Below are 15,620 nucleotides of genomic sequence, written 5' to 3'. Positions count from 1 at the left end.
GACATCATAGGAGGGCGCCATGCCTGATTAGCCTAGAGAAGACTCTTCAGGTGTTCACAGGGCCGCCATCTAGGACAGGCTTGATCCTGCTTGGCTCTAGGGCACTAGGTGGCAGAAAGCCAAGCTGAAGGCAGCTATGGGGGAAAATGGATTAAAAAAATGAGTTATCCCTAAGCAAATGAACTGCCTCAGGTGGTCGTGTCCCCTTCCCTGAATCTCTTCAGCTGCTGAGATATTCCTAGTTAGCTCCAGTTTGGACTAGATTAAACTAGGGTCTGGGAACTTGGACAGGAAAAGAGTTAATCTTTTTTTGATATAACTGATTTCCTTTGTAATCCTGTATATTTTATTAATTTAAAAATATTAGTCAGAGAAGGGATCCATTGGCTTAATCAGCCTGTTACCAGAGAGGATTATAAAGCAAAAAAGGTCAAGAACCCCAAGTCCAGACAGTCTTGTGGTTCCTTCTAACTCTCATTCTGTGGAAGTGGGTCTTATTCTCATATTTAAACACCAGAGTTGCCAGTTTTTTTAGACCACACTGTGAGTACCGTGTTTATGGGATGTAGCATGTATGCTAATTTTACAGTGAAACTTCTTGTTATAAAGTGGCCTGTTAAAGAATTGGGACTTTGGGGCTCGCAGTAAAAGAAGCGAATGCTTTCTAATCATTTCCCAGATGACTCCCAGACAGGAGGTTTAACTTCTTCTTGGGCCGCTTCCCTGGCAATAATTGCAGAGTAGTAATCTACCCCGAGGGAACTGCTGGAGAATCCACAGATTATTTAGGATTCAAAAAACTCAGAAGTTCAAGCAGGTCACACAGAGTGCTCAGGGTGAAACTTGACTTTAGACGGCTCTAATGACATTTTCTTGAATGAAGATTTAGTCCTACGCTCTCAGCAAGCTCTTTGGTCATCATCCACTCTCTGCTGCCCACGTTGTCTCCTCCGGAGTTCCTCAGCACTTCCACCGAGGGCTGGGCAGGGCCAGACGAGGAGGCAGCAGTCAGCCGGTTCCTTCTTTGGCCTGTTCTGTCAAAAACAGGGGTTGTGAATGAGAGGACTAAAGCGGTTTTGATAAATACCCATGTATTTTCCACACCATTTCTGGTTCCCATCTCTGTCCAACATCAGTATTGTTTGTGTAAGAACCGAGAACAATTGTTATTTTATTTAAACTAGTATTTACCAAATGAAAACTGTATACTGTCTATTGATTAGTCATTTTTCTGTCATATCCAACTCTTCCGTGACCCCATTTGGGGTTTTCTTGGCCAACATATCGGAGTGGTTTGCCATTTCCTTCTCAAGCTCATTTTACAGATGAGGAAACTGAGGCAAGCAGGGTTAAGTGACTTGCCTAGGGTCACACAGCTAAGCGTCTGAGGCCAGATTTGAACTCTTGAAAATGAGTCTTCCTGACATCTAGCTGCCCTTTGTATACCATCTGTCTACTACTATATACCATCCTAAGCCCATAAACCTTTTTCTTTAACAAATACCAAGCACATCCTTCTTTATAAAACCTAACTTTTGTTTTATTCATATTGCTATAAATAGTGTTTCATCTGGAAATAGTGGGGGAGTTGGTTTTTTCATGATCCAGAATTTTGGCAAATCCTACCTTCAAGGCCCAGTATGGAGTAATAATAGTGTCATGACATGACTGCTGAAAAGGCTTCAGAGCTAACCTTGCATTAATAGATGCAGAGGGTCCAGCATGAGGGAGGGCTTCTTTCTGTGCTCCACTTCATCCTGGTCTGATGGCATTTAAAGTAAACTAAGATTACTCTAACAATGAACCTTTGTAGCCTGATGACTCTGATGGTGAAACCTTTGCCCAAAGCTGAGGGAACAGTGCGGGTGGGGTGGTCAGGGGGAAGGCATAGAGGTGGGCTGGGCCAGATGGTGTCTGTGTTCCCTTCTCTTTCTAAAATTCTTTGATTTTAACCTCCGTGTCTTTTACTCTTTTTCAGGTTAACAAATAAAAATATCATTCACAAGCCTGCGGAGTGGACCCTAATTGCTATTGTATTACTGTCATTGTAAGTACTCATTGAGTTTTTAAATTCTAAGTAATGTTCTTTAGCTTGTGTGTGTGTGTGTGTGTGTGTGCGCGCGCACGTGTGTCATAGTATTGTTGTCCAAAAGCTTTGCAGCTTTTGAAGAATTTTGTTTGAAAAGAAAATGCCGTTAACTTTCCAAACTGAATTGTAAAAGTTCTTCCTTTTCTCTGTACCCTGCTTTACACTCCTGTATGGTGGGAAGAATAGTACTTTCTTAAGTGATCTATAATTTGTGTATGTGTGTGTATGTGTATACACTCGTATGCATACATGTATATTTGGGTATGTGTATACATACACATGTGTGTGCATGCACACACAAATATGTATCTCCCAATCACTTTATTTTTGCATTTTTTTAAACCTTAATTCTATAGAATTTATAGCAAAGGTGATTTCAGTTAGTCCCTTTTGAAATAGGAAAGTTTTGGAAATTGGGAAACTAAAAGGCAAAGCCATCACTCTGCATTTGGTGTTGAATGAAAACATTTTCGTGGCCATCCCAAAAGTCTCGTTGTTTAGGTATCTCTCACGTGCTCCCCTAGCTGATAAGATTTCATCTCCCTTCCACATATTTTATCATTAATGGCATCCAAAAACTCCCTATAGACCCTGTTTTCCCCAGTTAATATGAAGTTTTAAAGTTCAATGCTCTTAAAAGAAATAAAAACAATCCTGCTACACAAGCCCACATAAAACATTTAACACGGATTCGCCTTTTAAGAAATCATTGGTGGGTTCTCAGGCTGAGCCTTTCAATAGGGATAAAACCATCAAGTAATCTTTGTGTGTTTTTCAGCTTGAATTACAAAATTGCAAAAATCTTATTTCAGGGACCATTTATTACCATACTGCTGCTGTGGCTGCTCTGGGGCTTGTTGGGTCACTGAAGCCTGTAGGATATAAAAGTACTTAGCAGCCGTTCCCAAGTCAGGGAGTGTCATGGGCCAACACCAGCCCGCCTGGCCCTGCTTGCTCTGCCTTTGATATTGCTTCACTCTGACATGTTGTTCTGGCTTCACTGTCCCAAGAAAGACTGTACCAGGGGCATTATTAGCACAGGCTTCAGTGAGCTGGCTCCGTCTGGGTCACCCTGCCCACCTAGTGCTCATCTGATTCATTAAATCAGAACATAGAAAGTAACTTTACTTAAAGCCTTGATATAAATTTTTTATCAACCATAAGAACAAATCTTTTGTCATTTTTACCCTTTAGGCTTCCAGTTGACTTGGTAATTTGTGAAACAGATCTTATGAATTTTTCAGAGTTCCTCACATTTCATTAAATATTTTGGTTACTAACAAAAAATATTAGTGTCTTTGCTCACCTGTCCTCTCTGATGCCTCCTGATGAATGCCTATGTAGGCTCTATTTTAACTGTACTTAATTTAATTGCATTAAAGAAGAAATAGCATTTTTTCCTGCCAAATCAGAGACCCCAACACAAAGTAACTTCAGAACCCTGCTTTTTTCAAAGTTAGTAATTGAAAGGATATTTTCTTAAGCACAGCCTGGTTGTCTCATAAGCAGTGTGATGCTGGTACACCATTCCTCTTTCAAACCATTACATCTGATTTTAATAGAGAAAATGCAGGTGGTAAAAGACATATTGAAATCTTTAATAGGTCTTCTAAGTCCTATGTTCCTCCCTTAGGTTAAGGGTTAAGTGCAGGGGTAGGAAAACTTTCTTTCAAGAACCATTTTCTCACAGAAATAGCAACTTTTTGAGGAACGTGTGTTAAATGATAGTACAGTTAGGAAGAATTGGACCTGGTTGAACCAGTAGACCCAAAGGTCAGCTGATCTCGGTCTTGAGTGAGCAGGTAGGAGCTTCTCAGCATCTCAAGATAGCATTTGCACAAATCGTCACTGGTGACTTTGTGGAATAACTTAGACCAAGAGGTGCCCAGGATGGGCTGGCACAAGTTGGTCGTGATCTTCACTATGGAAGATGGAGGAGGTCACTGACCCGTTTAAATCCAACTGTTGGTGATCTCTCTCATGCCACCTGCTAGCATGTAAGTCCTCATTAATAGCATGTTACAACCTAGTCGCTGTACCTACCATTTTGATTCTTGGGAGGAACATCAGTGTTTAGAGGATGGGTTTTGTGTCAGTAAAAGTACTGGGCAACTTCACTCCCAAGCAGTCCAGCCCAGTCTCTTCCTCCTCTTCAGTGCTGGGCCCAGCTCGCTCTCTGTGTGAAGTCTTTGGCCAAGGTCTTACATATGTGCATGCATGCATGCATGCATAAAGACACACACATGCAGGTGTGTTTTACATACACATATATATTACACCATGCATAAATACAGATATGTTTATATACATATGTGTGATTAATTATATTCACAAGAAATATTCTGGAAGCTATTTGGAGGACAGATTAGAGGGGAAAAGAGCAATGATAGAAAGATATGTTGCACTGTTTCAATAGGGACCCGAGGTATTGAAGGTGTTTGTTAAGGTTGCCTTGGGAAGGAATTGGGAGGTACATATAAGATATCTGCAGAGGCGAGGTTGACATAACTTGGTAATTACTTGGATATAAGAGAAAAGGGAGGTAGGGAAGAATCAATCAGTGAACACTTATGAAGTACCTGGCACAGATCTGTGCTTCAAGAATATCATCAAGGATGGAAAGGAGAGAGGGAGATACTGGAGACAAAGTTATCAATTAGCAAACTATTACATAGTCCAGGCAAGAGGTAAAAAGGGCCTGGATGAAGGTGGTTGTGTTGGAGTAGAGAGAAAGGGGTCAAAGAGATGTAATTCACGAGACTTGGCAACTGATTGGAGATGAAGAATAAGAGGAAAGGGAGAGCCAGGGCGGCTGTAAAGAGTACCATTGTAGCGATGGAAGATAGAGTGAGTCGTGGAGCGACAGACGAAACGAGAGAAGTCAGAAAGAAGAGCAAGTTTAAGGGAAAGCTCACGTCTCAGGCGTGGGGCTATGTTGGCTTTGTAGTGCTGATGAAACATCCAGGTAGCAGTGTCCTCTCAGCAGCTGGGACTGCTCGTCTGGAGTTGAGAGTAGAGGTGGCAGTCAAAGGGAAGGTGGGTAGAGAGGGGAGCAGAGAGGGGCAAGGACAGGTGCTTGATGAAGGCCCACGAGGAGGAGTGGCAGAGAGGGCAAGGTGCCAGTGAAGGAGACGAAGAAAGAAGGGCTGGAGAGGTAGGGGAATGTGCTGTCTGCTCCAGTGGTGGAGAGTCAGCTGCGTCAAGAGCTGTAAAAGAAGGAGGAGGAAGAAGCCATTAGATTTGGCTTTTAGCAAGTTATGGGCTTTCTCTGAAAAAGCAATTCAAGCAAATTTTGAGAATGGGAAATCAGATTGTAAAGAGTTAAGAAAAGACAGTCGTTTTGAGTTTTGGCTGTGTCAGCCATTTATGTAGGTGGAGTAGATTTGAGAGGATTGAAATCTAAAGAACAGTTTCAGTGGAGGGGTGAAAACCCTTTCCCTCTGCTTACAAGTGTGCTTAGATCTTCCCAAGCCTGAGCAGGCTTTCTCTTTATTCCCTTTTACCCCCTCTAGCTCTTTTCCCATCTTTTCCCTTTTCCTTCATGCAGCTTTTTGAAAGAAGCTGTCACTCTTCCAGTCCTTTCACCCCCTTCTGATTTTCATCTCCTCAAGACTGTGTCATGTGGGCTTCTCTCTTCCACCTGTGCTTGTGGCTGTATTGGACCCTAGAAGCGATACAGGGTCTCTGAAATCTCTGGAGCAGAGGCTTGGGCTTTAGGAATGTCCTGAATGAGTGATGGGTAAAATCCACATGATTTCCTGATTTTTCTCCAGCAGTGCTCAGGAATAGAAAAGCCAGATGTTGGTTAGCCAGAGAAGAGGATTCATAGGTTGGGTTGTAAGAAGATCCAAGGGACAAAGGATTCTAGGGGGACGTTAAAGGTGCCAACCGTGGGATGGTCATCATAGGGATGACCTATGTAGTCAAGTGAAATCAGAGTGGTCCAAAAGGGCTGAGCCAGGGAGCCGAGGTCTCCTACAGGCAGTGAGACAGTAGGATGGGAGAGATATGCTGAATTCCAGGTGGATGTGACTCTGCTGGTGGGTGTCAGAGGTTGGGTGGGGGTAATTACTGGAACTGGACAAGTGGAAGATTTTACGGGTTAGGGTATAAAAGAGGGCATGGGCCCCTAAGTCTGAGGGCAGGAGGTGGAGTACAGGGGTTCTTGATCTAGGTATTTACATCATCAAAAATGTTGATTAGCAGATGTTGCATTCTGGGAAGAGCTTCTGTCCTTCAAAATGTTGCAGATTGAAACTGGTTTTCCAAAGAAACAATGTGATAGTAGGGGAGGGAACAGTGTTCTGGAAGAAGGGCCCAGTACCTGCTTTTTTATAGACGTGATTACCGACACTCATTAGAGCAGTGGTCTCCCCTGTGGGCTCTGTGATAGTGTGCTCTTAAGGGCACCTCCTTCAGTTGTTTAGGGATCTTGGATCATCTCTTTGGTGGAAATACTGCTTCCATCTCCCCTAAATGCGGCTACTCTTCAGCTTACTAATAGGCAGCATTTATGTAGCATCTTAAGGTTTGCAAATCACTTTACAAAGATGATCTCACTTGATCCTCACAACCATCTTGGGAGGTAGGTGCTATTGTCAACCCCATTTTACAGATGAGGAAACTGAGGCGGCCATTGACATCCCCAGGTCAGTCACCTCGTAAGTATCTGACTAAGGGTTTGGATTCAGGTCTTTCTGCTTCCAAGTGTAATAGTCCATCCACTTCCTCAGCTCGCTGCCTGATAGAGAGCGTGACCACCCCACGCAGCGATGAGCCTCTGAGGTCAGCCAGGCTGGTCCTCGGCCTGCAGGCATGCAGTGCAGTGCACGGCCCCTCCTGGAAGCCCCTTTCCAGCACAGTAGGACACCTCCCCCAGCCTTAGCCTCCACACTGAGCCAGGGTCACCTCCACTTTGGAGACTTTGGTGCCCATTAATCTGTGACTTTGAAGCGTTCTTCCGTCAGTCACATGGGGTGTCAGAGCAGTCACGGGAGCTGGTCCTGTTTGCTTGCTCTCTTTTTCTCGTTGTAAATCTCCCTGTAGGAAGTGTGCAGCCTTGAGAGAGCAAGTTGTTGGTCTGTAGCGTGGAAACCAAAGGTCTTGGCCTTGTTGAGCCCTTGTATCATCCACACCAGTGGCTTCCCTTCATACGAGGCCTGTTTACAGTGTGAGATCCCACCCTTAATGGCGCATGGCTTCACGGGGCGGGGGACGGGGGGAGTCGGAAACAGAGCATTGGATCTACAAAAGCAAGTTTTTCTCTCCTGTTTTCATGCTCTGTGTTGCTTCATAAAGGTGAATTTGCTACTTTCTCCAATTATCATCCTCACAGTAGAATGTTTCCCAGGTAGCAGGAGACTTGTTTTTGTGTCTGTCTCCTGAGCACCTGGTATGGTGCCTTTTACCTAGTTAACAAGCATTTAGTAAGAGCTTATGATGTGCCAGACACTGGCAGTGCTTAAATAAGTGTTTGTGAGGTAGAAGAAGCATTTGGAGAACAGGATCGGCCCCTTCAGAGGATCTTTCAATATAAAGAGACTGGTTTTCCACATACAGGAACATACATACTGAATGATATTGTTCTTTAAAGCAATCACATTCCTCAGAAATTTTAAAATTTCTCTTTTGTTACCACCTTAAGTTCTAGTTCATCAGCCACTCAAGAGAAGACATCAAATTGTTTTATACTCCTGAAGCACCCTACCTTTGTCCCATGTTCTTTTCTCCCACCTTCCTTTTGCTCTGATCAGCTCTGCCCACCTTCTTTCCCTCATCCTCTGCTATGAATCTCCAACCCAAGGACCCTAGAGAGCAAAGCTGGTGCTGGCCTAGCACTGAGGGACCCTAAGGAGAGGGACTGAAGCTCAGAGTCAGGGGTAGGTTTTGTGGGAAGATATCGGTAAGCACAATGACACGTGCTGTCAAATTACTCTCAAGTGCTGCATATATGTGGAATTGGCCGAGTCTCATAAGCACAAATTACTAGTGGAGCTAGAAGGCAAGAAGGGTTTCTATTTTAAATGTATTCATTCTCCCCAAATTCATTTGGAGAACCTTGGCCAATAGACCACTCCCTTGAATTCTGGTAGGTTACCATTAGTTGTACATCCTAGGAAGGGTCAGGTGAGCTCAGTGGGGAGTCAGAGAGAAACTCGGATATTATTTTTCATGGGGATTCTAGCTATCAAATGAAGCAGAAAAAGACCTATTCATCATTACTAGGAAAAACTAAAAGGGAAGAAGAGACATGGCCACTCCAACATGGACACTTGCTGTTCCCAGCTAATACCCCGATGGACTCTAATGGAAAGCTTTCAAGATAGTTGGCTAGAAATGTCTGTTTCCATTTTGTTTATCTGAACTGGCTGGTTCCAGTGAACTGTGGTCCACTTCATGGGCAAGGCCTGTGCAATGACGTGTTCCCTCTAAAAGCTTTCGAGCTGCCTTCACTGTTTGGGGAGTAGCGTGTAAGCCTTGGGAAGCAGTAATTAAACAAATTTGACATGACCGTGATCACCAAATGCAAGCCATCAGTGGACACGTGCAGCCGCTTTAGGTAAACGGCTACCGAGAGACACTCTGGAGAATTACCCCTCTAGAGTCAGCAGGCATGAAAGGAAAAGGGCCTGACTAAGGCGTGTTCCCTCAGCAGCAGCCTGTGTTTATAGCCTCGCCTGTCGCTCACTCTGTGAAATAGTGACCCACCCTACTGTGAAAGAGGAAGAGCTGAATCCTCAGAAATGTGCACGCAGAAGTAGTTTTCTGGCACCTTTCTCTTGAGGTGTTGCCATGTTTACACCTCTTTCAGTGTGTCTGTAGATACTCATGTTCAGATCATTTGACAGTGGGCGTGGTTTTTAAACTCTGCATGTGGTAACAGAAGGATACGACTTCAGAGTCAGGGGTTCATAGCTGTCATCTGGTCACAGGGCGGGGATCCCATTCTGTTTGTTTCTGTGTTCATTATAGGAGCAGGGGATTCCCAAACTTGAGTCTGTCTGTCCTGATTCATTTTTGGCCTTACTCTGATACTTGAGCCTTCAGATCAGCTTCTGGCACTATTGGAATTTCTTCCACATGGGTTCATGGGAAGAAAGAACTTGACTTTATGCCAAGTGGTGCACTAAATTTTGAATTACTCATCACTGTAGAGTCACAAGTATGCAGAGATGGGATTTTGCTTGTGCAAATCTTCAGTTTTGTTTGGCACAGAATTCTGTGTATCCCATTATTCTGTTGATAATATACACAAATGAATTTTGGTTCCTTTAGATTGGTTCAAAATGTGAGGGGAAAAGACTTTGGGCCACGGAAGGCCACAGTGAGAGATGTGCTCCGTTATTTTTACAGTTTAAGAGGGAAAGCAAATGGGAGTCTCTGATGTGACTGTCACATGGTGATTCAGAAGATGTTCTGAAACAGAATTTAAACATTTCTGGTGTGAAGCTTTCACACCAGGTGAGCTCTGGGTGTGTTTGATGTTAGGCATTTGCTACCGGGTAGGGTACCTATTTACTGAGGGGGAAAAACAATGGCTCGATGTTTTTTAAAACATTCTTTTTTGCCCTAGAAAAAGTCATTTATTTTTAACCTTTTATTCCCTGCAAAACAAGATATTTTAAAAACAGAAAATAAACTCATAAGCATAAGAGTAGTAGTGGTGGTAGTAGTAGTAGTAGTAGTAGTAGTAGTAGTAGTAGTGCTGAGTTATTGTGTTATCACTACATATTCATAATATATTCAGAAAAGAGACACATGTTGTGAATTTAAGGCTTCATGAAGGAGGTTGAAAGAGAACTGGGACCTAAAAGAAAGGTAGGATATAGAGAGGCAGAAGGAACAAGGAAGGACGTTCCACAGGGATTGTGTCATTTCACCTTCATACGAGCTTTCTTGTCGGCCCCTTTCCCTCCTCTGACATCACTCCCTGGTGCAGGCCCTGGACCATTGTAATAATCTGACAGTTGGTCTGTCTGCCTCAAGTCTCTCCCCACTCCATCCTCTACTCAGCTGTCATGTTGGTCTTCCTAAAATAGAGGTGTGACCATATCATCCCTGGCCTGTTCATTCAATTCCGGTGGCTCCCTGATACCTCTAGGAGCATGACATTCTCTGTGTTAAAAGGCCTTCATAACCTGGCCCCTTCTTACCTTTCCAGTCTTTTTACACCTTCCTCCTCTGTGCATACTCTGTGCTCCAGGGACATCTGCCTCCTTGTAACTCCAGTATGCCAACTCTGCATTTTCCCCAGCTAATTCCTGTGTCTGGGTTTGTCTCCATCCTCATCTCTACCTTCTGGCTTCCCTGGCTAAAATCCTACCTTTTGCAAGAAGCCTTTCCCAGTCTTCCTTAATTTTAACACTTTCTCTCTTGAGATCACTCCCAATTTATCCTGCACATAACCTTGTTTGCACATAGCCATTGATGTCTTCTCTTCCTGACTAGATGTGAGATCCTCAAGAGCAAGGACTCTCTTTTGCCTTTCCTTGTATCCCTAGCACTTGGCAAAGTGCTTGGCATACAGTTAGTGCTTCATAAATGCTGGCTGACTGATTGATTAGTTACTGTCAAGTCATAGCTACTGAAGCTAGGAAAAAACCTGAGAGATTATCTGGTCCAAGCCACCTCTCTCCCACTATACGCGTGAGGCCACCAAAGCCACGAAACTGGTCCACTCCAGGACGGTGAGGTGGTAATCTTCCTAAATACCCAAAGTACCCCATCCCAATGGTCCTGTCATCAAAGAATTCAGATTCTTGGTTAGAATTGAAAAGGTACTGCAGAAGCCCATAGCTTGAACAAAAATCCCTACTACAACATACTCAGCTTGACCTTTCTTCTAGAGTGTTGCTACTGCTGATGCCACAGAACAAAGAAAGGGGCAGGGGTGAGTTTTTGTCCTTGCCCTCCCAGCACCTTCTTGCCAGGGAGCTAGCAGCAGCAACCAGGGTCATCTCGGTAATGGTCCCAGGAGACTTGATGCTTTTTTTTTTTTTTTTTTGCTCTCTGTCAAATGAAGTAACATATACACACGGGAGAGAGCTATGTAGAAGAATGCTTTCTAAAGACTCCGATAGTCAGCCAAAAGAAACTTGACTTTTCCCATAGTAACTCGACTCATAGTGTATGTAGCACATGGCATTATACCAGGGACATCTTTGTTAAGAGCTTTTCAAGCATATACTATTGGTCACTGAAGAATTAACTAAATATTTTCCAAGTCCTTTTTTGAAACTGCAAGAGGGCGTTAGCCAAGTGACAGCCGGTGTTTCTGGTCTACTCTCCTCTCTATCTTGGAATTGAACATGCATTCATTAAGACCCACTAGCTGCGAGGCGCTGAGAGTACAAAAACAGAAACAAAAACAGCCCCTGACCTTACAGTCTGCCCAGGGAAACAAAGAAGTAAGTGGATACATAAATAGAAGCCAAGTTAAGGACTGAGAGAATGCCAACAAGTGGGGAAGACTTCCTGGAGGAAGCACCAGAGCAGATCCTTAAGGAAATCAGGCATCTGGGAGGTGGGAGTGTGTGCTGCGGACACAGGCAGCCACAAAAGCGGGTTTGGCTGGAATGAGGGCTTCTGTAGGCGGCAAGTGCAGTCACCCCGAGAGGCGGGCTGGCCTCAAGTTGCCAAGGCCTGGAAATGCATTTTTTATTTGTCTTCGAGGCCATAGGAGTGATATTTTCAGACATTCTCTTTTGGAAGATAGTCGCAGGACCTATGTAAAGAATGGGTCGGAAAAGGGAAAGGATTCTTGTTGGGAATTGTATGAGATGTGGGAGAAAACCAAATCCTTTCCATTCGTCATGGTGCTACACCTAGGATCAGAGTAGCAGGGTTCAATCCCTTGCTCAGCCACTTTGCTACCTGTGTGAACAAATCTTGGGCACCCCTCTGGTTCAGTTTCTTTATCTGTGAAATAAGGGGGCCTAAAATTAGACAGCCTCAAATGTCCCTTCTCGCTCTCAATTTATGTGTGACCCAATTACAGCTTCCTCATCTTAAATTCCAAATGTCTTGTCAATCAGCCCTACATAAAAACTGAAATTTTTCCCATAATGCCAGTAAGCATTTAGTGTGTGTTGCATTTTTGTGCATATATGTTTCTGTGAACTTATGTGTATAAATATGTGCATATATTTTTACTTATATTCATACAACATATAATAAATATACATATGTTGTGTATATTTTTCTATATTCAGGGTGTGAAACTACTAGATGTGAAATAGTGTATTTATGGATCCTAGATATTTGTATCTATATGTAGCTAGTTAGCTATATCTATTTCACACCTAGTGTTTTGTGTCCTAAATGTCTAAAGGTTTCATGTCAGTCTGTCTAAGACGTTAGCTCCCATCCTTGGAGAGTCACCTAGATAAGGATCACTGAGGGTCTCCATGAAGATTGTGAAGGACTCTTAGAGAGAGTGGAATCTCCAGCCATCCATCTCTCCCTGGCAGAGGAGTGGGGAGGCCCACTCCAAGTCTTGGCCCAGTGGCTGTGTCAGCACCTCCTGCCCCCCCCAGTAGCAGCCCAGAGATATGTCCGCTTAGCTGAGATGCTGCTGTCACCATCCCCCCACCCCCAAACTGTGGGGAGAGGAGGGCGGGTGGAATGAGCAGCCTTGTTTCCACAGGCCTAAAAGTCAAGTGTCCATTTTTATATTGTGACGGCTTTGTGATGCATGAATTTCATCAATTTTTAGAAATGGATACTACACATATTAATTAGTCCTTCTTTATTATGTTGTGTTACTCTCATAGAAAGTAGTTCCTTAAGAGTAGGGACTGTCTTCCTTTGGGGTTTGTATCCCCAGCACCTGGCCATTCCCAGGCACATCCTAGGCACTTAGTAAATGCTTGTTGATTGATTGACTGTCGAAGCCTTACTGTGTTTGAGTAAGGGTCACAGAGGAAAAAGACTGGGCACCATGAATCTGAGAAATGTTGCTTCATAGTGGCAATTATGGAAATAAAGCATGTTGCTCTGTCAGCTCTATCTAAGGGCCTTTCACAAACAGGATTTAGATATAAAATTTTAAAGTCACATCAGACCCACCCTTTAAATAAACCTCTTTGCAGTTTGTCATCATCAAATGAGTTACAAAGAACTTGTTTCTTTTATAATTAGAAATATCAGTGGAAAGCATCCCTGCTTCCTTATTAATAGGTAATCTTTAATGCATTAAATGCAAACACTGTCAGAGCATAAACCATCTGTCCTAAGAAAAACATGTTGGTGGATTTGGCTAATAGCATCTCAATCAGAGTTTTTCTTTTATCTTAGTTAAGTTTTCTAGGTAATGGTTTTGAAATGGACTCAGCAAATTGTCTTTTAAAACCGTGTGGTAGAGCAGCCACAGGGGCAGCCCAGAAGAGCCAACTGCATTACCAGGTAGTCTTTCCATCCACTGTTTTTAACTTTCCTCTTGCGAGTAGAGTGACAGAAATGCCCACTAGAACCTGACATCTGCCATCTCTGTTCATTTTCATTCAGGATTCCAGACTGCCACTTAGACTAGCAGCTTGAGGAGGGAAATTCTCCCCTCATGATGATCTCTGTGGCTTGTGCAGTGATCTCTCCCTCAAACCACCTCACTTTGATCTGTAAGCACTGACTAATAAACTAAGGAGATACGTAAATGCATGTGAACACACATGCACAGATGTGACCAGATACTCTCCTGGCAGAAGATTAGACTATGAACGCTTCAGAAGAGCATTAGAAGATGACCATAGTAATCTAGTGTTGATAAACCCAAAGATCTGAGCTTTTGGGACAAGAACTCACTATTTTACAAAAACTGCTGGGAAAACTAGAAAGCAGTTTGGCAGAAACTAGGCAAAGACCAACATCTCACACTGTATACCATGATCAGGTCAAAATGGGTACATGATTTAGACAAAAAGAGTGATGTAAGCAAATTACTGGTCAGATCTATGGATTAGGGAAGAATTTATGACCAAATGAGAGATCGAGAGGATCACAGGAATTAAAATGGTTAATTTTGATTACATTAAATTAAAAAGATTTTGCTCAAACAAAATGAATACAGCCAAGATTAGAAGGAAAGCAGGAAACTAGGAGAAACATTTATGGCAAATTTCTCTGATAAAGGCCTCATTTCTCAAATATATAGAGAACTCAGTTAAATTTATAAAAATATGAGTCATTCCCCAGTTGATGAATGCTCAAAGGATGTGAACAGACAGTTTTCAGAAGAAGAAATGAAAGCTTTCTATGGTCATATGGAAAAATGCTTTAAACCACTACTGTTAGAGAAATGCAAATTAAAACAATTCTGAGGGTCCATCTCACAATTATCAAATCAGCTAACATGACAGAAAAGGAAAATAATAAATGTTGGAGGAGATATGGAAAAATTGAGACACTAGTGCACTGCTGGTAGAGTTGTGAACTGGTCCAACCATTCTGGAGAAAAATTTGGAACTATACCCAAAGGGCAATCAAACTGTGCATATCCTTTGACCCAGCAATATCACTACTAGGTCTGTATCTCAAAGAGATCAAAGAAAAAGGAAATGGACCTGTATGTACAAAAATATTTAGAGCAGCTCTTTTTGTGGTGTCAAAGAATTGGAAATTGAGGAGATGTCCATCAATTGGGGAATGGCTGAACAAGTTGTGGTATATGATCATGATGTAGTACTATTGTTTTGTAAGAAATGACAGGCAGGATGGTTTCAGGAAAACCTGGAAAGACTTATATGAATTGATGCAAAGTGAAGTGAGCGGAACCAGGAGACAATTGTACACAGTAACACCAATATTGTATGATGATCAACTATAAATGACTTAGCTATTCCTATCAATACCGTAATCCAAAACAATTCTGAAAGATTTATGATGAAAAGTTCTGTTCACCTCCAGAGAGAGAACTGATGGAGTCTGAATACAGATTGAAACATAATTTTTTTCACTTTATTTTTCTTGCCTTTTTTTTTTTGGCAACATGGCTAACATGGAAATATATTTTGCATGATTTCACATGCATAATTGATATCACATTTCTTACCTCCTCAATGGGTGGGGCGGGGGGGAGAGAGAGAGAGAGAATTTGGAACTCAAAAAAAATTTAATGAATTTTTAAAATGAATAAAATTATTTTTGTTTTTAGAATAGGAATAGGAACTGGAACTAGAATATCTAGATTCTAGTACTGACATTGACTCATGATTTCCTTAAGGGACCTCAGTTTCCCCATTTGTTTAAAAAAAAAGACAGGGAGGACTAGAGCTGAGGGGAGTGACTAGGGATGGGTAGATACATTGATAGATAGATCTATCGGTCGATCTGGGAGTCATCTGCTTAGATGATGATTAAGCATGTCCGAGTTAACGAAATCACCAAGTGAAAGAACATAAAGTTGTATAGAAGAGGGTCCCCCACATTTGAGGGGAAGGATATAACCATGATCTGCTCAATGAGACTGAGAAGATGCAGTGGGACAGGTAGGAAGAACGGTAGGAGGAGAGAAGTGTAATGACAACCCAGAGGAAAG

The 15,620-nt window shown here is 42.6% G+C and overlaps 1 protein-coding gene across 4 annotated transcripts in view; it reads left to right on the top strand.

Annotated features, from left to right (window-relative positions):
* Positions 1-15,620, top strand: part of RPAP2 (RNA polymerase II associated protein 2) — a 91,677-nt gene that overhangs the window by 33,965 nt on the left and 42,092 nt on the right. For all 4 annotated transcript variants that reach the window (XM_027838040.1, XM_027838042.1, XM_027838038.1 and 1 more), the window contains exon 11: positions 1,979-2,047. In XM_027838040.1, coding sequence (XP_027693841.1) covers positions 1,979-2,047 — 69 coding nt within the window. The remainder of the gene's footprint in view (positions 1-1,978; positions 2,048-15,620) is intronic.

The sequence above is a fragment of the Vombatus ursinus genome, unplaced genomic scaffold (genome assembly GCF_900497805.2).
Source record: "Vombatus ursinus unplaced genomic scaffold, bare-nosed wombat genome assembly UNPS02014825.1, whole genome shotgun sequence".
Lineage (NCBI taxonomy): Eukaryota > Metazoa > Chordata > Mammalia > Diprotodontia > Vombatidae > Vombatus > Vombatus ursinus.
This window is presented reverse-complemented; position numbering and strand designations above follow the sequence as displayed.